Genomic DNA, 23,920 nt, shown 5'->3' with positions numbered 1-23,920 from the left:
AAGAGCTATCCTGTGCATTGGGGATGTTCAGCAGCATCCCTAGACTCTACCTATTAGATGGCAGTAGCACCCCCAAAGTTGTGACAATAAAAGATGTCTCTAGATCCTGCCCAATGTCCCCTGGGTTGCAAAACCACCCAGACTGAGAGCTACTGGCCTCATCCTACCTTGTTTCAATGGGTCAAAACAAAACTAACCAAGAATACATGGCTTTTCATATTTATAGCTAAAAAGTCAAACTTTCACACATTTGAATATCTATAAATAACTTCAGATTATTTTTTATTATCACACATATACACACTTTCTTTTAAAGACCAAATTTTCGTAAGGGCATAAACTGCTGAGTAATATCTCTCCTTTTTGACATTATTGATTCTACTTCCCAAAGATCATCACTGTTAACAGTTTTTGTTAGTATATCAGAACTTTATAAATACAAATATTGTATAATCCTTTATTTTATATAAATAAGACTAGCCTGCATAGACTTAATTGTATAGACTTGACTGTGTAGACAAACTGTGTAGACAACTGTGTAGACTGTACGGATGTAGATCTACCTCATGTTTCAAATTGTTGAACTACATGTACATATAAACATATAGTTCCATAATTATACCATGTGATTTAACATTCCTCTCCTACAACTGATATTTTTATTTGTTTTTATTTTAGATATCTGAAATAGTGATTGAGAGTGATTACTTAAGATAGAAATTATATTTAAAAGAATGTAGGGGACATTTGTCTTTGTGTCTGGTTGTTGTTTTGTTTTTTGTTTTTTTTTCCTGTTTGGTCGGCTTTCGTTTCTTCCTTACAAGACGTTCCAGTAAACTTCCTCTATTTTTTGATGATGTGAGTCCTTATCTAAGAAAATTAGAATATGACTTATTTTCCGTAGAATGTAAAAATACTGGAAATAAGTTATAGAGTCCAGTGAAACTCTTGGTGCCTACACAAGTCATAGCTGTGCAGAAATATTATGAACATTTTAATTAAATGTACTCACCTACTTTAATCCAAATTCAAGTGAGCAGCACTGCCTTTATTGCAGTGACTGCCGTGATCGCAGGGCAATCACGTTGAAATTTTCCATTTTAGCGTTACTGTTGTTTACATTAGCGACAGAACAAGGTTTATCGTTTCGCCGAGTGGGTGTTTTCATGAGTTCCCTGGGCACGATTGTAAGCATTTGTGCATTTCTATCAAGATCTGTCAACAATAAAAGATAAAATTTATTTCATTCATGATAAATCACCCGTAACTGAGCTTCTAAGAAATGTTTACTGAAACCCTTTAGATTTTATTTCTCAGAGAAGGATTCAAGATTTAGATGTGATCCAGGTCAAATCATGTCTCCCCGCAAAATGATAGCCAGCCACAGTATAATCACCTTCCTATACTGAAACTGGTACAATTTTCTCAAAACCACATTATAAAAGAAACTTCACTATACTTGCTCTCTGGCTTTGGCCCTTGAGTTACACTGAATCCCATCAAGTCAAAGAAAGCCTAAAGTCTAGACCATTTTTTTCTTCTCTCGGTACTGCAGTTCACACCGGCCCTCTGAAACACATACAAAACATATACTCATTTTTCAGTTATAGGGGAATGACAGTAACTCATTCTCTGGCAGAAAAAAAGAAAGTCACTGATAATCACTCAATACGGGTGTCTTACTTGGCAATCAGCATATGTGACTGCTCCTCTGTTTTTCCATCCACTTATTCTCAAAGGATTTTAATAAGGAAGTGATTTAAGTGCTTCATCAAAAATGTTTCTGCTGTGGCTATTAAAATTATTAAGTATTTTTTCCAAGTTGCTTCAAATATGACTGTAATATTTATTTGAGTTCTTATGCACTGGAGCAAGTCTTCAGTTAGGGCTCTTTTTTAAAAAAATTAATTAAAATGTTTCTCAAATCATGAATGATGTTTGCATGAGATGAGAATATTCAATTTAAGAATTGTAATCACAACAATTTATTTCCAAGTACCACTAAAAGCAAGAAGCATTTATATCAATGTTAAGTGTTAACTTACACCATGCTAATAGAGCCAAGCTCCCCATCCCTGACACGTTGTCGCCATCATTAACTGTCTGCTGCATCACTAAGTGTTTTAATGCAGTTCTGAGTCTGTTTTGCTACCAAGTCCTAGTTGAGATTATAGTTCAACCAATTAGAGTTCAATTAGAGTTCACATTCAATATAGTTTTATATTAGTTTTGGGTATAGAGCATAGTGGTTAGGTAATCATGTACTTTACAAAATGTTCCCCCCAATACTTCCAGTACCCACCTGGCACCATGCATAGTTACTATAGTATTATTGACTATATTCCCTTTGCTGTACTTTACATCCCCATTCATGACTATCATGTTACTTCACAGTCCCTTCACCTTTTTCACCCAGACCCCCAACCCCTTCCCTCTGGCAACCATCAATCTGTTCTCTGTATCTATGAGACTGTTTCAATTTTATTTATTCTGTTCTTTAGATACCACAGATAAGTGAAATCATATGGTATCTGTCTTTCTCTGACTGACTTAGCATAATATCCTCTACGTCTATCTATGCTCTCACCAATGGTAAGGTTTTGATCTTTTCATGACTAAGTAATATTCCATCATATATATCAATCAGCTTTTTTATCCACTCATCCACTGATGAGCTCTTGGGTTGCTAACATATTTTAGCTATTGTAAAGAATGCTGCAATGAACATAAGTGTGCATATAGTCTTTCAAATTGGTGTTTGGGGTTTCTTCATATAAATGCCCAGAAGTGGAATTCCTGGGTCATAAGGCAATTCCACTTTTAATTTTTTAAGAAATCTTCATAATATTTGCCGTAGTGGCTACACCAGCCTGCACCAGTGCCGCACAAGGGCTCCCTTTTCTCCACAGCCTCATCGATGCTTGTTATTTGTTGATTTGTTGATGATAACCATTCTGACAGGTATGAGGTGATATCTCGTGGTTTTAATTTACATTTCTCTAATGATTACTGACAATGAGCATTTTTTTCATGTGTCTATTGACCACCTGTATGTTCTCTTTGAAGAGGTGTCTATTCAGGTCCTCTGCCCATTTTTTAATTAGATTGTTTGTTTGCTTAAATTATTAATTTCCTCATCCGGGAGACTTTTTGATTCCCAGTGCATAGAGACATTCAGATATAGTTAATGGTTCATTTATTGTGGTCAGAAAGCCTTTTAAAATGTATTTAGACATACATCTACTTCTAAGCTACATAATTTTCCTGTGACATAAGCCTAGCACTGTTTGCACCAAATCCAATTTTCTTAAATGTTTCTATCTCATCTATTCATTCCTTACATGAAAAGAGCTTGCTTCCACCTTTAGGACCAAAAAATACTGAATTTAAAAATAAACAAAAAGTGATTCAAATGAAGCCATTTCCTTCCTGCTGCTATCCTCATCCTTTTATTTAATGCTTGGTATTTGTGTTTGCAATTACAAATACATATACACACACACCCAAGAGGAGCATACACAGAGATTAAAAAGTGTTGCTTCCTCCAATAAGCCTCACATCCAGACATCACTGAACCCTCATTGCTTATAGCCACACTACATAAAACCATCTAATGGGAGATCATCGGTGAGGAGTAGTATATCAGAATTGAGAAATGGATGGAATAAGGTACATATGGCTTACCATAGCATATTTTAATATAAATTTACAGTTGGAAAAATGTTACTACTTCTTAATAACTCCAAAAATATAGAGCTAAACCAAATGTTCTTGGTTGGTAGGGAGTGACAAAACATATGTAATCTTAGGCAAGGTATATATTCACTCCTGAGAAATATCAAAATCTCAGAAAGGGTATGTAAAATACACTTATCATCAAACTGGGCATAAATTTTTAAACTTTGAGAAATCTTGAATTTTTGTGAATTCTACAGTTGGCTGCTCTGGGGTATGTATAGAAAAATGAGTTTTGAAGTATAGAAAGGCCATAGATATATAAATGTTACTGAAGAAGCAAACTAAGTGATCAGTGGTTTTAAAACTTCTTAATTCACTTTATAAAAATGTATTTATTATAGAAATTAATAAGAATAATGAGGTCAAGCTGATGAACACAAAAATTTCAAACTAGTAGTTATGAGTGTAATATTATAGCTATAGTAATATTAGCCTCAGCAGAATTTGTGTATTCAGGATGAAGACAAATGTTTATACATACATACAGCTCCATCGCTCTTTTGTATCAGGAAAGTTAACACATCCTCTGCAGGCTACATCCCATGTGTCATAGCCAGAAGAGTGCACCTTAGCCACCCAGAAGTGAGGAAGTTAGGAAAGAATGTGTTTTGCTTTTTCAACCTCCATAATAGGAAGGTAGCAAGAGAGCAGAGTTTGGAAATTACTATTGAATCAGCAAAGCAACAGTCTCTACCATATTTGGGTTTTACATTAATGCCAATTCATTATAGCAACAAATTCAACAACCTTGTTTTTGGAAGCCTTTAACCTCAATTTACAAACATTATTCTATTTATGAATCTTATAAAATAAAACAATCACCTTCACTTTTTATTTTATTGATATTTAACTCAAGTTGAATAAACTAAACTTTTACAATGAGTGAGGGGGAAAACATTCTTTGTACATCTTTTTTGTAAGTTTGAGATCATCAAAAAATAAAAAACTTATTTAAAAAGTATCACTTATTATTTAAGATTTCATATACATGTGCTGAATCATAATGTTATGAAAATAAGACTGATTTCATAACACATTGAAGAGCTATATCTGCCTCTAAATATAAATTTAAAAGACAGGTCATAAAAATATAATAATGCTCTGGCTGGTGTGGCTCAGTGGATTGAGCACCAGCCTATGAACCAAAGGTCACCAGTTTGATTCCCAATCTAGGGCATATACTTGAGTTGCAGGCCAGGTCCCCAGTATGGGGCACGTAAGAAGCAACCACACATTGATGTTTCTGTCTCTCTCTTTCTCCCTCCCTTTCCTTCTGTGTAAAAATAAAAAACTAAATTCTTAAAAATATATATTCATGAAAGTAAATTACTCAAAGAAAAATTTTCAAAATACCAACATGAAAACACAAGCAATAATGTCTAGTTAAAACAGTAAATATAGCTGAATGTTGACTATTCATCAAAGAATTTTTCTAATAATTTATATCTTTATATATTAATAAAGATATGAAAAAGTCAGTCTCAACACAAATCAATTTATTTACACTTGAGTTCTCTGAAATGTGTGATGTTCTACCTGTGACATCCTGTGATATAAAAATTCTTTGTTTTGGCCTTGTTTTGGTCAATTTGTTGAAAAAGTTTTGACAATTTTAAAATAATTGCACATGTGAGGAGACTATTTACAACACAGCTCATTATATAAATTTCACTATTTCCTTCATCAAATTATGCACTGTAAAACAACTAAGAACAGTCAATATCTGTCATAAATTGCTCGTCTGTGAGAATGCTGTTACCCCATTATTAAAATGTCCCACTGTACCTTACAATGGAAATAGACACTTTTATTCTTCTCATGAATTAATGATAGGCCACAAACACATTTTTACATCAGAAGCTTTATTTTCTGTTCAAACTATTCTGCTTTTATTCCTTTATACTGAACAATTATTCTAGAAAGTGTCAAAGATGTACAAACTTGGTAAGGAGAATAAGCAACAGAATTATACTGGAGTCTACAGTGAGTTTTGAAATTATATAAACATTTTAAAAAGGCATAGTTAACTTATGTCCAGGTGAAAGCCTGCACAGAGATGTTTACAGCAGCTTTATTCATAACTGCCAAAACTTGGACACAACCAAGAGGTCCCTAAGGAGGTAAATAGATAAATAAACTATGGTACATTCAGACAATGGATTATTATTCCACACTAAAAACAAATGAGGTACTAAGCCATGAAAGAAATGGAGGAACCTTCAATACATGTTGCTCAGTGAAAGCAGCCAATTGGAAAAGAGCAGGACCTCTCCTTGTTTCATCCGGTGCTGTGTGCATAGGGCCTCACACTCAGGAACTATCCAGCCTGTGAATGAGCACATGGGTGTGTGTCCCTGATATCCCAATGTCTTCTCCTCTGGCACCTGGCCCGCCTTGATTCTGAGCTAAATGTAAGAATGCAATAAAGTCCTGATTTTTAAAATGATTGGCTAAAACAATTTTGAAAGAGGAGGGCGACTGAGCTAAACTGTAAACTGTAGTAGGGTTTTCATAGAAAAATAAGGATGGGAAAGGCACTCCAAGTGGGATATAGCAAGTGAAAAGACAAAGGGAGGAGAATCCCTTTGGCATCTTCTGAGGACGCGGCAGAGAGCGTGTCATTGGAGTGGAGGATCTCGGAAAACGCTTGCTGTCAGGCTCACAGACAAGGTGAGGCAGCCGTATGGAAGTGCATGCCAGGATGGGGAGACCAAGTGGTTGTAAAATATTGGGGGCCCACCCTTTGCAATGCCTTCATATTAACCTTTTCTCCCCTTCTTCATCACAGTTTCTCATGGGAGTGAGCAGGGCGTCCAGTGCTCCCTGGGCCATTTCGCCTGTGGGAACGTCAGCAAGTGCCTGCCTCAGCATCTGCATTGCAACGGCGTGGACGACTGCGGGAACTGGGCCGATGAGGACAACTGTGGTGAGTGAGGCGCCTGCAGTCCCAGCGAGAACCAGGAGGAAAAGGACTGGCGGTGCAGTCGCTGGGACCTCGTGTAACAGGCACAGAAATGGGAAAAGCGAAAAGCTCCACTGCAATACAAAATACTGGGGGGGGGCGGGTCCGGCAGAAGTAACACCCCTATTTTACTACAAAATCATAAGCATGTAATTCTATACCATGACAATATCACACTCAAGCACACCATATGCCATTGTAGGTGAAATTTCAAATAAAAGCTAAACATTATTATACCCATATTATTACCCTACTGACCACACTCATGCAGGTGTTACTTCTGCCAGACCCTGTATATGTCACTAAGGAAATCTTAACATTTATTTTGTTTGCTTAAAATACCTGCTCTTTTCTATGTGTTAGGACCACAGCCAGCACTTCAGGAAAGTAGTAATTGTGCAGGTAGTAAACTATTAATTAATTAATTTATTTATTTCCTCACCGGAAGACATGTTTATTGATTTTAGAGAGTGGGGAAGGGAGGGAAAAAGAGGGAGAGAAACATCAATGTGAGAGAGAGACATCCATTGGTTGTCTTTCATACATGCCCCAACCAGGGACCTAACCTACAACCTAGGCATGTATGTGACCAGAAATTGAACCTGCAACACTTTGGTTTGCGGTATGACACCCCGTCAACCGAGACACACCAGCCAGGGTCGTAGTAAATTTTTTCATGTATAAACCGGCTGATGTCATAGAGGCAGAATGGTATCGAAATCGAGAATGAGGGCTCTGGAGCCAGACTGCCTGGTGTGCACACAAATACAACAATAACCAATTATGCATACTTGAGAATGTTCTCTATCCTATCTTTGCCTCAGTTTCCTCATGTGGTGAAAGGGTTCAAAAATTGTACCTACCCTAAAAAAATTGGGAAGATTAAATGTAAAGACTTGGAAGAGTGCATGCATACAGCAGATACTATTTAAGTGTTTCTGCTATGGCTCTGTCTCATCTTTTGCATACTGTGGTTATGAAGAAAAAATTAGACCTCTTAAAAAAGAAAAAAACACTAAGTCCAGCTTACCTACTATTTCACTAACAACCATATTTATGACCCTATAAAGCTTCTGGCCAATTATTATATTTAGGAAAAGTAGGCTGTTGGTTGGGATTTTTTCAAATGAACAAAAACACAAATTTAGAAAAGAACTTGAACTGGCTAGATCTGACTCAGTGGGAAAAAAAATGAGCTTTGGTTAATAATGTAAATTAAGAGATTTCTTACTCGTGAAAAAATAAGGTCCTATTTTTGGAAGACGAAGACATGTGAGACAATTCTAAGTGCTGCATAAATTACTGGTATACTGAAGCCTCGCCGTCACCACTCCCTCAAGTATCAGACTTTTTAATGCACCGCCTTGAAGAAATTAAACTTCTTGGAACACTGTCTCTGGGTGGTGGCAGGAACTCAAGAAAAGCAACTAAACTGTTGAGCCTAAGCTACAAATGCCTTTGATTTAAAAGCCTGTAGATGATGTGTTCTTTAAATATATATATAGATTCATCATCTTGTTAAGATAACTGAATGCTACACAAAAAAAAAAGTTTTAAGGAAATTGTTAATTTTTTTAAGATTTTATTTATTTATTTTTAGAAAGGGAAGGGAGGGAGAAAGAGAGAGAGAGAAACATCAATGTGCGGTTGCTGGGGGCCGTGGCCTGCAACCCAGGCATGTGTCCTGACTAGGAATCGAACCTGCGATGCTTTGGTTCGCAGCCCGCACTCAATCCACTGAGCTACACCAGCCAGGGCACAAACATTTTTTTAACTAAGGTAAAAGTGTTCTGTTCCCTGCCAGCCACTTCCCCCTCAGCCTGCTAGCAATTCAGAGAGGGGGCTTGACCTGAGAGTTCCCCCCGCCACCACCCCTCATTAAAATGTTGGCAAGAAGCAAGAATGGGAAGCTGGTATGAGCAACAAATTCACCTTCCAAGTAGTTTCTCCATGAAAAACGTTTGGAAACTCTTACCTTAGTGTTAAATTTAAGGAGCCCAAGTAACAAAAGTAACAATCCATAAAGTTGTAACCTTTGAAGTTATATAAATTTCTCAGCGTTCACCAAACAGCAAATTCCCGATATAGGAGGCAATAGGGCACTGGAGTGTAATGATCAGGCATGAGAGGCCTGGGCATAAATTCTTCCTATCAGGAGGATAAAAATGTCTTTTCTTCATGCAAAATAGGAATAATAAGAGTATTTGTATTCATGGGTTGTTAAGAGGATTCGATAAGATCTAATGCATTTACAATGTTTAGCAGAGTGTCTGACATATAATCAGTGCTCACTCAGCAAGTGTTAGCTTGTGTGTGAGTCAGCTGTAACTATATCACAAACTTAGTGAGTTAAGAACTAGTAACCACTTACTTAACCAGCAGTTCTGTGGGTCAGCCACTCAGGTCGGTTTGTCTGAGATCAGCCATGCAGTTTTCTGCATAACAGCGTTGTCACCAGGCCTGGGACTGCGGCTGAGACTACCCAGTGACTGAGCTCTGGTCTCCCAGAAGGCTAAGCTGGGCTTGTTCTCATGGTACACACATGGCACCCAGGAGTGAGGTGGAACTCTGCAAGACCTTTTGCAGCCACGTGGCACTTCCACCACAATCCTTACTGAGGCAAGTCTCAAGGCCAGACCTGTTTCCAGAAGTGAGATGGACCCCTCCTGCGTCTGAGAGACCTGCTGAATCAGAATTTCTACTCTGCTGGTGGCTCAGCGACATTTCAAAAGCTCTTCTTGTCATCCTGATGCACGATAGATTCTGAGAACCACTGACCTAAACCCAAGTGAGCAGAAAATCAGGATGTGAAACGGTACCAACAGAAATAAACTAGAATTGTGTTTTCATTTATTTTTTACTTAAAGAGAAGAAGACAAAAGCCAATGTGCAAGAGAAACAGCTACCGACTCCTTCTCGTACAGTCCCAACCGGGGACTTGGTCTGCAACCCAGGCACGCGCCCTGACTAGGATCGAACCAGTGACAGTGTGGTTCGCAGGCAGGTGCTCAATCCACTAAGCCACACCAGCCAGGGCTAGAATTATATTTTCAAGATGATATGCAAGCATTTTAACTTATAAACTAAATTATTATCAATTATCTGAAATGTTTTAGTCTCTATAAGAAAAATAGACACTCTGCTAGTTACAAGCATCTGAAAATACAAAAAAAAAATTGAACTCTGCTCCACATCTCAAAGACAACCAGTGGGCATGCTGCCGCTGTCGTCCATGCAGCAGTCGGCTGGAACTTCCCAGGAAGGAGGGCAGAAGGTCACCACCATCTACAGAGGCCAAGTGACTAAAATTATGAGATGTAGTTATTTCTTCTTGTTCCTTATTGCTATAATTCTCTTCACCAGTTGTGAGGTTTTCTCCTTTATTTTATAGTATTTGGGTAATTTGTGTCCTCCAGGCTGTTCATTTTTAAGACATCCATACTTAAATTCTGCTTAATGCTAATTAAATTGTCAGAAAGGTAGTTCTTTTTGGATTATGAAAACCTCAGGCTTATCTGAATAAGCAGCATTAAATACAGTTACAATCACATAAAATGCAATATCTTGACTTATAAATTTAACCTTGACATATAAATTTAAAAAACACAGCCAAAATCACTTTTAGAGTGATCATTTATAACTTAATGGTATATTGTCAAATAAAAAATCTTTTCTGAATGGATAGGAGGACTTTTTCTTTAAATAAATCTTTTAAAATGCATCTTAAAACATAGCTTCAAAAAGCTGTCCTTTATTCTCTTAAAGTATTTAAACATTGACACCAATAATATTCATTAAAATGGAGAAATAGGTCAAAGGAAATAGTGGTAATAAAATTTAAGGAAATTTTTTAAAAGTGAAACACCATTAAATAAATTAGCTTGACTCCCCATATATTGAACTATAATATAAATGAACTATATTCTGAAAGAACTATTACTTTTGTATTATCACAGACATCTCAAACAAGTACTTTCAGTATTAAGTTTCTAGTTTTCTTAGGAAACTCATAATTTCATTATAACAAAACACTTTACTAAATATAAAAAATTGTCATTTCAAAAAAATAAGACATCAAATCAATTAACATTTTTCATGAATACTATGTAAGCAAAAACAATAGATTTCAAGTTTTCAGCTGAATTCACAGAAATCTCTTTCTTTCTAAAATACGTTGGTAACACAAACTTTATATAGATATAGATAGATATAGATATATAGAGAGAGATAGATATAGATAGATATAGACAGATATAGATATATCATAGTTGATTGTACCATTTTTGTAATAACTTTGATCATTACTGATAACTTCAATATGGAAGTGTACAATTTCCCCCTAAGTTATACCATTTGATATGAGTAATTCCCATATAACTCTCATGTTTTTGTCATGTGTCACTAATTGATTTTTTATCTCTACTCATAACTGTCATAGATGCAAAGTAGAGGCCAAAAAAAATCTCAGAGTCATTAGAGCAGTGTTTGGGGAGACAAGGACAAATCAAAAAAAGAGGGACCTTTTGCTTTTTCAGCTACTTTGGGGAACGCATCTGAGTAAACAGCAAAGGAACCTGATTAGAAAAAGGTGAGGACTCTCATTCAGGAATCATTTCTGTCCATTTTAAACTGAGTGCTAACTTAAGAGTAAAAATAAATTATTAATGTAGCATCATTCGCTATATATTGTGGAATGTTTTTGCTATACCTGAATTTTTATTTAAAAGGAAGTCTTTGCGTTTCCAGACTAAAATCTGCTAGCAGTCCTTCTTCTACATTATAACAAGGTAGCTGCACAAAGAGGGTCCCCTGCTGCCGTGAGAACACGCCAAGCTCATTCCCCTGCTGGTGGCGGGTTCTGCTGCTTACTCCACCGTGAAGATGTGCACTCAGGTGCCTCAGCTGTGTAGGCTCTCTTTGAACATCCCTCACCTGCTCTGCGCTTTAGCAGCCTTGCCTGCAGGAAAAGGATGGAGGCCTTGGTCACTCTGTTTCCATGTTAGTATTTCTACAATCCATAGGGGAAGTGGAAACTTCTCCTAATTCTTTTTGGGTGGTATGGTAGGTTATATTCCCTAAATATTAATGTCCACCCAGGACCTAAGAATGTGACCCTATATGAAAATAGGGTCTTGTAGAAGGTAATGAGATAAGGAGTTTCTGATTTTAACCAAATTCAGCCCAGGGAAAAGGAAGGGAAAGAAAACCCATTCACTCTCCCTCTCTGGTCCACATCTTTTGTCCAGCTTAGGAATAGCAAAGTACACTTTTCTTTTTTGTTTTTCCAAATCTATTATCAATGCCCAAACATAAGCCTTTGATAATCACACACTAAGAATTTGACTCCTTTGTTATCTGCAAACTTCTGTGTCATCCATTCCCCAAAGTAACTAAAGTGGAAAACTGGAGCTGCCTGCTATAGGAAAAAGGGCAGAGAACGCAAGGAATTCAAAGAAAGAAAAACTTTAATGCCCTGAAATACTTTCCTGTCCCTGGCTTCACACTTATTAAGCTATCAAGATTAGATAAGCAGTATTTATATTTATAAGAGTAATAGTCATATATAATAGAATTATAAGAATGTTTGAAGTGTATTCAAAGAAGCTTTTAATTTTTAATTGGGCCTGCATTTAAAAGTCTGGGACACTGAATATTTCTTCATGTCTTAAATACAGCTTTTTACACAATGTGAGAATGATGGCAATGCCAAGCAGTCTGATGTAGAATTCAGCTATTCTCATTAGAAAAGTCCATGAAATTTAGTGGTTTGTCTTTTTCAAGGTTAAAAACCACAGGAGGAATCATGGCCTGGACCATAAATATGTGTGTTAATACACAGCCATGCATCATATGTTGAAAAATGATTGGTTTTCTATTTACTATACTCAAAATAGCATTGGAAATACCTAAGTGACTGAACCCTTGACTTTTCTGTAAACATAAGCCATGTTTCAACCTCAGATATGCTTATCTGCTTATCCTATGATGCTTAAATGATGCTTGGGTTAACTCCATAAAGATATTCCATCTCAGGACACCTGCCTCAATTTTCTTAAAAATCACTCAAGATAATGTCGCACCCCTTAATTTCTTCTAAGAGTTGTCTCCAAAGTTGCTAAAAGCCGAAGAAGAGGCAAATACACTCTGGCCAGAAAACTGCTGTTGTCATTCCAATTCAAGGACATTTCACACAACTGGTTTGATGAATTGCTCTGTCAGGTCAGGCTGCATCTGGAGGTTTATTCTAATGGCCCAGGGCACCTCGCCTCTGGGGGTCATTACTTTCTGAGAAAACAATGTTCCACTGTGCCCCAAGAATGGGTGCTGATAATAAGTATCTTAGAGTCAGGAATGCTCTGCTTTGCATAAACCTGAACTTTGAAGATTAACCACCTGTTCATGCATACATTCCTAAGCATGTATATGAGTACTTTGTAACCAATAGGATTTATGTCTTCGTTTTAAGTAAAAGAGACCATTTAGCACACAATATCATCCCACCCTCCTTTGTTCTGGCCTCCTCTCCAACAGAAACACAAGTCCCTCAACTTTTGTTTCAGAATCTGAAACAAGAATCTTATCAGAATTTGTTAAGGGAATGTGGGAGTGGCTTCTGTATATCTATAGGAGCCTGTGGGAAGTTTGCTCTGAGGACAAGGGACAGCAGGGTTCCCAGGGGGCTGGTGAAAGGTGCTGAGTCCTGAGCCTTGAGGGCATCCTCAGAAGCACTGATCTAGTAGGTAGGAGTGGAGTCCAGAAATCTGCATTTTAACAAACACTGCTGGTGAATATCTCACCTGTTAAAGTTATAAAATGAGCCCTGGCTGGTGTGGCTCAGTGAACTGAATGCAGGACTGTGAACCAAAGTGTCCCTGGTCTGATTCCCAGTCAGGGCACATGCCTGGGAACCTGGGTTGCAGACCAGGTTCCCAGAAAGGGGTGTGAGACAGAGGCCAGGTCCCCAGTAGGGGGAGTGAGAGAGGCAACCACACATCCCTCTCTCCTTCCCCTTCCCCTCTCTCTAATATAAATAAATAAAAATCTTTAAAAGAAAAAAGTTATGAAATGCTTCACTTCCCAATGCAAACAATTTTATCACCTAATTCAGAACACCTAGAAAGTTGATTAATTAGTCTAGAGCAATCGTTTTCAAACTTTAAGAGGCATCACATCAGTTGGAGGGCTTGTTAAAATGCAGGTTGCCAAGTCCCATTTTCAGAATTTCTGATTCAGTGCCTCTGGTGGAGAGCCCAAGAGATTGTTTTTCTTTGAAGTTCACAGGAAATGCTGATGCCGCTGGTCCTGGATCTACACTTGGAAAATTGCTGATCCAGACATACTCTGTCTTGTGCAAATGCAAAAGTGAACACTTTCCAAACTCTATGGAATCTTATTAAAGGTGTTGAACAAAATCAAAGACATTTCTATACTGCCTGAGTCCTCCTTTCATCATACTAGCATGTATTATTAATCCCAAGCGAGGAGATAAAATGCAGTATTTCTCAAATATATTTCACGGCAGAACTCTCTTCTTAAGGAGAACTCTAGGAAACTATCTGAGAAAAGCCTAATACAGCACCATGACGAATGAGTGCATTCAGTGAACTTGGACTTTCCCACCATGTCCATCCAGACCTCATCCCTTGAAACCTGCCTTCCCTCCCATGACAATGCTACGGGAGTCTGAGAACACAGGAGAGGGAGAGGCATTGTCCAGAATTCAAATTGGTGGGCCCAGCCCCCTTTAAAAAAATTAAATTAATTATAACTAATACTTGGTGTAAATAATGCTTTTGTATTTTATATACTTTATACACTTCATGAGGGCCAGTAATAGCCACACTTTAACTATATTAAAAGCACCTTAGTAGTCACTAAGGTATATAAAAAATACATAGGTTAAAAAGGTTTTATCCAACCATACTCTCATAAGGAAATAAAATACATATATAAATAAGCATAGTGTAAAACAATTACAATCAGTATAATAAGAGAGCTGTAAGCAAAGTGCCCTTAAATTAGGGGCCACTTCCATTAATCTTATGTGAGTGGTTCAGACTGCTGGATCGTTAACAGTCAACAACTCTGCTAGAGGAAAGAAATATGCTCCATTGGGTCAACAGGATTTTCCATTGCTAATGCTAGCTGCCCTCCGCTAACAGGATGAATCTCACAATGCAGTTGTTCCAAAATGATACTGAGACTCACTTAGGGCACTTCTGGAAAACAGATGCTCAGGGCCCAGTATTTACCAAAGAAATCAGAACCTCTAGTACAGGAGCCTGAAAACCTGTGTTTTTGATATGTACCTTAGGTTCTCAAATTTTAGTGTAGAATAAAAACTGGGTTTTTTATTGTACAATAAAACCCAGAAGAGAAACTGGGTTTTCTCTGAGTATCTTTGAGGACAGTGCTTCATTATTCATCCATTCATTCATTCATTTAATAAGTAAATATCTCTGGAGTTCGTGTAGCATGCAAGAGCAGATTTTTTATTTATGTTATTAATTTTTATTCACAGCAATATTACATTCATTTTTAGCTAAAAATATCTTTCTTGGTAAATGTATATATTTTTAACAACACTGTTCATACAATACATCAATATATAATGGAAAGCAAATCCCCTAACAATATGCTCTTAGCACAGCACTCTTTATACTGATGTATATTGTCTCAAAAAAAAAATCAGGAATCAAATTTCAGTAGGATAATTACTAAAGTGTGAAAACCCGTTCTGCTCATTGCCCAATACATTCTTAAAATAGAAAGAATACAGGATTTAAAATATAGACACACATATATATACCAAAAGCTGTTTTTTTTTAAATGCTAATTTTCCAACTTTGTCATTTTGGTTACATGTCCCGTATTCTATATTCCTGGCTTCTTGTGAGAGAAAGAAAAGGCAGAGAGGAAGGTAAAAACTAATTATTAAAAACTTGTTTGAGATGTTGCTGCCCACACATAATATAAGCTGTGTGACAAGGGGAAACATAAGCAGGTTTGTCCTGTCGTTTTCTGCCTTCTAAAATTCCCCACTTCCTTTCTGACATCACCTCTGTTTTCTTTCCCTCTTTCTTTTCAACTGTGTGGGGGTGGGATGAGGCACCATGAGGTACAAAAGAAGAACAAAGTAGGAGGATTCAGAAAGAGAAAGAAGAAAAGCAACACGAATAAGTACCTCACTTGCATTTGTTGGACGAATATGTTTCAACAAATACCATACATAGCAAAGCCCTTAAAATAGAAGAATGGCGGGAGAGCCAATGGCGGGAAACAAAAGATTAGGAAAGAACACAAAGCCCATTATTTTAAGCATTACAGTATCTGTTACTGGTTTTAAAAATGTAGCAAATTGAAATAGTTTATTAGTAAATTTCAGTTAAATACAGAGCCTACTTTGAAAAAAACAGAGTGAGAATCCATCCTGACTGGTGTGGCTCCATTGGCTGGGGGCTGTCCAGCAAACCTAAAGGTCAAGGGTTGGATTCCTGTCAAAGCACATGCCTGGGTTATGGGATTGATCCATGTTTCTGTCTCACATCAGTGTTTCTCTTTTTCTCTCTCTTCCTCCTTTCCCCTCTCTCTGAAATCATAAGCGTGTCCTTGGGTGAGGATAAAATAAATAAATAAATAAATAAATAGCCAAAGTGAGAGAAAACTCAACATCTCATGTCAGTCACCCAGCCTGCTCATCTCATGAATTTCACAGCGGCAGTGAAGCACCACACAGAGAAAGAGCCCTGATTTCTGGAATGCAGTCACCTCACCTAATTTCCACCTGTTTTCTGAGCTCTAGGTAGATGTGTCAGGAACGTGAACATGAACACCTGCATGCCCCTCCTCCTCCCACAAAGAGCCGCAGGCACCGGCAGCCTGCAAGGTGAAGGCCTTCATATACCTGCAAGCCCACTTTTCACCCCTACTCTGTAGACGCACAAAAAAATCATTTGTAATCAATGCCTCAACATACCTGAACATAGCCAGAGCCAAATGATTTCTCTTACTCACATATTTTATTTATAACATTTATCAATATATAAAAATTTATAACATTAATACAAAAATTAATTTATTTTTAATGAGTTTTAGTAGTTCCTTAATGATTTTCAATAACAATAATAATGAATTTAAATTCCAATTAATAACTGCTTGTTGGTTATTTACAAAATTTGTATAATTCACATAATTCTAATGTAAAAACCTCAATAATGGAAATTCAACAGATACGAGAAAAATAGAAAACAAATAATAATAATTAAATATTTAAACCTGACGTCACATAAAAGTTGGACTTCTACAAGTAGAATATAAACTGATTTTCTTTGGCCTAGAAAAATATTAAAATAATATAATTGTTTTAATTCTTTAGTTATTTTAAATAATTCTGTGTCTCAGTGAATCGCTTCAACGTTTTAGAATCAGTTTTTTCATCTGTAAACGCAGATGACAACATTGACCAGAGTAATTATGAGGATAAAATAAAGTACCCAGTACAGTATAGCAGGTACTTGCTAAATATTGGTTCTCTCAGTGCTAAGCACTAATATTCAATCTCTGTTAAAATGGGAAAATTAAAATCTCATAAAGTTTTTCTTTTTTTATATCTAAAAATATGAACCAAGTTTTTAAAAGTAAAAACTTACAAAAAACTCAACAAACTCAGCTGAACCACAGCCAAGGAAACAAATAGATGATTCTGGAGCCCAGCAGAGCTCTTAACTCTATCTCCAGAACACATATGGGCGAAGCAGAACCAAGCCGAAGAGTGCCACCGACATTCCTGTCGTGAGAACACAGCACTAAACTGCACTGCAACTCAGAGGTTCAGGGAAAACACACCATTTTGTTCTCCTTCATGAGATTCCACTCAAGCTCCCATGTTAACTAAATGCCCAGTCACTTTTAAACCTTATTATAATCGAATAATTCAAGCCAGTCTCTGTATCTATCAGGGTTTAATGTAAAAAACAGAACCCATATTAGGTATGTCAAACAGAAATTAGATAATTATACAATTTTCAAAAGGGCTGGAAGAATGGGAGTCCACAAGGCCTCCATTCGAGCCATTAAATCCAAGAGCACGCCACTGTAACTGCAACCCAGAATCTGGGACAGCCCCTGATGCTGCTGCTCCACCCCCGACACAACCGCCTCCTGATGCCCACAGGGCTGGCAACACCCAAAATACCCTGCCACACTGCACCTGCCTCTTAACAGGATGTCTCTGTTTTAGACAGCTGCAGGAAAGTGACTTTTCTCTCTTCTACCAACCAAAATATGTGTGACTGCACCCCAAATCCTGGCTATAAAGGAGATGTGAAATGTTGTAAGCTTTCCAGTCTCTGCTCTGCAGGAACACACCAGGGAAGGGGCTGTTGAATGGGGGCTGAGTGAGTCGATCTGTAGTATCCACTACGGGTCTCTTGCAGCTGTACAATACAATCGCCATGTTTCTCATAATCTATCCCTTCGATGACTCAACATCCCATGCATTTGCCTCTCAACAACTCATTGTTTTCTTTCTTTTTTAAGTTAACCATCTTGACCATCTATCAATGTTACTACATCTCCAGCATCAGTTTTAATACTGAAGAAGAGAGCCCTGGCTGATGTTGCTCAGTTGGTTGGAGGGTCTCCCACAACCAGAAGTTTCAATTCTCACAGCACATACGTAGGCTGCAGTTCCATCCCTAGTCCAAGCACATACAGGAGGCCTCCACTAGATGCCTCCCTCTCTCATTGACGATTCTCTCTCTTCCTTCCTCTATCCCTTCCTCTGTCTCTAAAAAAGCAATGAAAAAAGTCCTCAGATAAGGATGAAATATATATAAAGACAGAGGGAATCATAAAAACATGCGAAGAACAGTGTGTTATGTTTCAGTAGTCTAACGTACTATTTCTTAAAGTATGGTCCAAACATTACTTGCCGAAGTATCACCAAGAGTGCCTGTTAAAAATGGAGACTAGGAGACCCATCTCGGACATATAGAAGTGAGGCCAGAAGTTCACATTTGAAACAAGCTCCCAGATAAGGTTTATCTCACTAAACTTGAGAATCGCTCATTTATTTTTACGCCCCTTTGTCCACCCCCACCCTGCCCCCACCCCCCTTCCCTCTGGCCCTCACCACCCTGCTGTCTCTGTCTATGGCTTGTGCATGTACGCTCTTTGGCTGATCCCTTCACCCTCTTTCATCCAGGCCTCACCTTCCCCCTCCACTACAACGGCTGTCAGACAACAGAATCTCTCCTTTATTTTAAAGTGAGAACCTATTTTTCCCAAGACACCAGAATATTTCTGGCTTCTTGAACTTTTCTGCTCTCTGATTTTTATTTTAGGAGATGACAATGGATGGCCTTTGCTATTTGGGAAGCGCTTTGTCATTTACAACAGAACGGCTTTTCCACATCTCTTTGAGTTAGAAACACCGAAATGCCGTAAGTAATCAGAGGGCTTGAGTCTCCTTTCCCATGAGTTCATAAGAAGACACCACGTCTTAAAAGTTGGATCCAACATTTAAAAAAAAGTTATAGTTTTCCTGTTGCAAACTCCATTAGACATGCGGTCTTAATTTGAGAATCTTATTTGAAAATAGCTCAGGGATCATAAGTGTAAAAGAAATACATCATGCTAAGTATTGTTGTAAACAAAAACCCTGTCAGTCAAGTTGCCATTTTATATGTCCCCTTTTTACAATCCCTATAAACTCTGATGTAAAGGAAACTGTGGAAACAGAAGCGCGTAAAAGTTGTTTGGATTTTAATGCTTGTAAGTGAAAAATCTCCTGAGGTCGAAACTATACTTTAGAGCTACAACAAAAAGACATTAATTATAACCTGCTATGTTTAGTGATATATCAAGAACTTGCAAAAAACACTGGAGGGATAAGGAAGGTATGACTTTGAGGATTAATTCGATAATATTTTAGATCAGGGAGATCTTTTAAATAAATTTAGTGTATTCTAATAAATTGTGCAAATTTAAATTGGGGCCTTGGAATTATACACTAATTTTGATCCTAGCATTTCAAACCTTAGTTAAAAAGCAGGGGTCGAGGTGGGGGAACCCTTTACTCCACATTGTTTCCCTTATGTTCTACCACAAACTATAAATTACAGCTTTTGTTTTTATTTTCAATATGTTTGTCTTTACTACTCGGATGAGATTAATAAAAACTACTAACAATCCCCAGTTTAAGGGGCTGCTCGTCCTCTCAGCAAGTCTCCTAGGTTACTCAGCAATCTGTCTCAGGCTCCAGTGGTTTCCCCGAATGTGAAGACCAAATTACTTGATCATGGAAAAGCTAAAAGCTGTAGGGAAAGAAAAAAGTTAACAGGTATAATTTAACTGCGAATATAATGGGAAAAAAATCAATAGGTTAAGCCACATTATCTCAAAACATAGTTCTTTTCTTTTTGTGTTTTTTTGCATATACTTTTCCTTTCTTAAATTTTTTTTAAAGATTTTATTTATTTATTTTTAGAGAGGGAAGGGAGGGAGAGAGAGAGAGAGAAACATCAATGTGTGGTTGCTGGGGGTCATGGCCTGCAACCCAGGCATGAGCCCTGACTGGGAACCGAACCTGTGACAACTTGGTTCGCAGCCCGTGCTCAATCTGCTGAGCTACGCCAGCCAGGGCCCTTTCTTAAATTTTAATGGAAACTTTTTGTATCTCACCTTATTCCCAAAAGGATTTTAGGCAGTTCACAATAAAATTATGGCTACTAACAGACTTAAACCATTAACATAACATAAAAGACAAAAACTCCACGGTGAATGGGAAAGGAAATGGCAAAGAAAAATAAGGAAATCTTCACTGAGAAAACTTCAGTAGCTGTATCTAAAGCTTAGTTCTGAATTCTGTAGTCAGTGGGTCAAAGAGAGGGGGTACAAGGGAACTAGGGAAACTTCAGAGTCTGGTTTGCAAAGTGAAAAAAAACAAATGGGAGAAAAGCAAATCATTTAAGCAAGAGAAATACATTTTTGCCTGATCCTGAATTCTGAGAGAAATTGGTCACAAGTATAATTACACAACAGGAATGGAGTTACCAAAGTATCAAAGTACAGAGGTAATTTGTACCAGTAGTTAGTAAAGAACAAATCTATAATTTTTAACTAGTTTTTAAAAAGACAATTCAAGGAAAGGTGGTAATAATTAAATATCTTTTTGAGATTCAAAAGCAATATAAAATGGTATAGCAAGTGTAGTGTAAAAGTTGGGAGTGATGCTTGAATTAATGTTCCTATTGTGCCCGCCTTATCTGAATCAGATTATTATAAAATTTATTGGGAATTAAACTGAGGATGGCCATAATCATTTTTTGCCTGAATGAAGGAATGTGAGGACATCACATTTATAAAGTCACCTCTCAAAATTGCAGCATCCAGCACACGCGAGAACCAATATCAGAGACTTTCAGGGGTTCAAAGATGTTATTTTATTGGCCAAGTTTAACCTGCACAGGGGCGAACTCTCAAAGTGTCCAGCGACACAGTGCCCACAAGGAGCTGCAAATGAGAGCCGCCAGGAGCGCGTACAACTACTTTCTTATATAGGGGCGGGCAAGCAAGCGGTATACAGAAGCAGACCTGGCAGTTAGCAATTCGCTTACAGAGACCTCGCCTGGGAATTTCAAACAAAGCATTTTTGCATAAGGCGGGAAGGCAGGCTGTTTGTTCATTAACCTAGTAATCTCCTGGCTCTAGCTAGCTAGTTTTCTATTTTCTCATTAAAAACTACAAAGCATTGCTTATCTAGCCTATCCAGGGGAGAGTGTCTGCTAGACACAGGATGTTTGCTTAACTGCCCTGTGTCTCCCTTATCATTTCCTTTTAGCTACAATGTGGTTCTTGTCTATTAGAGGAAATTTAGTTCTTAATTTCCTTATTCCCAACAAAAATCAGTGTTATGGAAAATAAATTTACCAATAACTAATATATTAATACAATTTAAATTGGAGGAATTGGAAAGTACAGAGATTTGAAAAGAATTCTGTACTCAACCATAATTCATTAACTAACAGCTGGTATATTGCTAATCATTTTTTATCTTAACATAATTAAAATGTCCTGTACAAACCATTTTTATCATGTTTTCAATTAGTATGTTAGTGTAATCTAAAAGTATACACTATGCTTATATTATTATAAACATATAATACATTGTTATTACAAACTCTTTAAAATACACTATAACACAATTTTCAGTTGACAGAATTTGTTTAATCATTCTTTTGTTGTTGGATATTTAGGTGGTTTTTCCCCCATTATAGGTAACCCTGTAATCAACATGTATGTATTACCTTAACTCACCTTCTATAAACAGGAAAACACACTGGAATTAACGATAGTCTCACTGCCCTTCTTACTCACACTCAGGACCTCCACCTTCCTGCCAAACCCTTGCCATTCCTTCCACACAACGTAAACACACTCAACGTTAGAATGGCTTTTGCATAGAGAGACAGAATCAGTTTTTAGAGGCCCATAACCAAAAGGGTGACTTACCACTATAAAACTGTTCAAAAGTTCATGGCGGAGACTCTGTTTACAAAAACCACAAACCCTCAGTTATTATCTTGGTCTCTCGTGATCTTGTAAAGATGTCTGCAGAGTTATTTGGAAGTAGAGGAAGAACGCCTGTTGCCCCACATCTCAGCAAAGGAGAGGCATTACCATTGCAGAGGCCGTAGTCAGTTGTGCTCATGAATGGTCATCCACCAGCTTTGTCACAGGCATCTCTGCTTTGCCACGAAGACACATGTCTATGCTCTGGAACCTTTACTGTAAAAGTCAAAATTGGAATCCTGCAAGCAAGAAAGTCCCATAAAAATCTTTGTTTGCCCTATGATATTTTAAATGTTAGCTTTTATCATTTTTAAAATAGGTAATTATATAAAAACATTGTATTTCTGGCATCTTTGGGGAAGTTAGCTGACATGGTCCTATCCTAATATGGCAACAATTAGAAGAAGGAAGCTGTTCCACTGGGACATCTGGACACAGCCTACACCCTCTCTGCCTGTTCTCTGTAGATACCTGAGTCTGCAATCTCTGCCGTGCAGTTCGGGGCTTCAGAGTAAATGTAGACAGGAAGCACTCCTAACTGCCCTCAGTAATCGCTTATTCTTCATCCAGGCAGGAATCAGGCTATATTTAGTATGCCTAATACTAATCCCATTTTACTGTTTAGCTGTATGAACACATCATCACAAGTCTCTCATAGACTATAGAAATAATGGATCACGAAACTTCCGGCAAGATGGAGGAATAGGTGGACGCACCGTGCCTCCTCGCACAACCAAGATTAGAAAACCAATAATTTACAACAATAATTTACTATCAGAATAACACCCAGATCCGGCAGAGGATTTATCTGAATGGAAGTCGGGCAGCCAAGAAGTTGAAGTAGACGCGTTCACCCGGACTGGTAGGAGAAGACGAGCCGGCGGGTGCGGGGCTGGTTCGGGTCGGCGGCGCGCGGAGGTCGGGGGAAGGTTTGGTGCGAAATCGGCGCAAAAGCCATCCGGCGCGCAAGAAGGCAGCGGTGATCCCTGAGTATGCAAGCTGCGGCTGGCAGACCCAGAGGGGTAGCGATTGTGGACCAGGGCAGAACTCGCGGCCCAGAAGCCCAGACAAGGGTCTGAGTCCAGGGGAACGGAACTACCGCCATTGTTTTCTCCCGCCCCGCCCCCACATATAACGTCACAATCTAGCGACTGGGGTGCCCAGCCCTGGTGAGCACCTAAGGCTCCGCCCCCCACCGTAACAAGAGCAACCAGACCAGAAAAAAAAAAAATAAGGAGAGGCAGGGGGAAAAAACAAAAAACAAAAAACTATGTTTTCAACAGAGCAGATCAGTCCCCCAGGACTCATCCTTTTGAGCGACCAAGAACTAGCCAATCTATCAGATGCGCAGTTCAAAACACTGGTGATCAGAAAGCTCACGGAACTGGTGGATTTTGGACGAGATTTAGATGAAAGAATCTTATGCAGATTACCATAAAACAGATGCAGGAAGACACGCGGAGGAGAGCCAATAGTGAAAGGAAGGAATATGAGTCTCAAAACAATACAGTGGACCAGAAGGAAGATAGAATCAACCAAGCAGGAAAGCATGATGAAATAAGAATTCAAAAAATTGAGGAAAAGATTAAGAGCATCCAAGACACCTTTAAACGTTCCAATATCCGAATTATAGGGGTACCAGAATCG

At 38.0% G+C, this 23,920-nt stretch overlaps 1 protein-coding gene across 5 annotated transcripts in view; it reads left to right on the top strand.

Moving 5' to 3' along the window:
- RXFP1 (relaxin family peptide receptor 1) overlaps window positions 1-23,920 on the top strand; it is a 79,504-nt gene that overhangs the window by 20,356 nt on the left and 35,228 nt on the right. For all 5 annotated transcript variants that reach the window (XM_036031961.1, XM_036031960.1, XM_036031959.1 and 2 more), the window contains exons 2-3: window positions 6,527-6,664; window positions 19,045-19,143. In XM_036031961.1, the coding sequence (XP_035887854.1) occupies window positions 6,527-6,664; window positions 19,045-19,143 (237 nt within the window). The remainder of the gene's footprint in view (window positions 1-6,526; window positions 6,665-19,044; window positions 19,144-23,920) is intronic.

The sequence above is a fragment of the Phyllostomus discolor genome, chromosome 8 (genome assembly GCF_004126475.2).
Source record: "Phyllostomus discolor isolate MPI-MPIP mPhyDis1 chromosome 8, mPhyDis1.pri.v3, whole genome shotgun sequence".
NCBI lineage: Eukaryota > Metazoa > Chordata > Mammalia > Chiroptera > Phyllostomidae > Phyllostomus > Phyllostomus discolor.
Note: the sequence above shows the minus strand (reverse complement) of the source record. Positions and strands in the feature narration are given on the sequence as shown.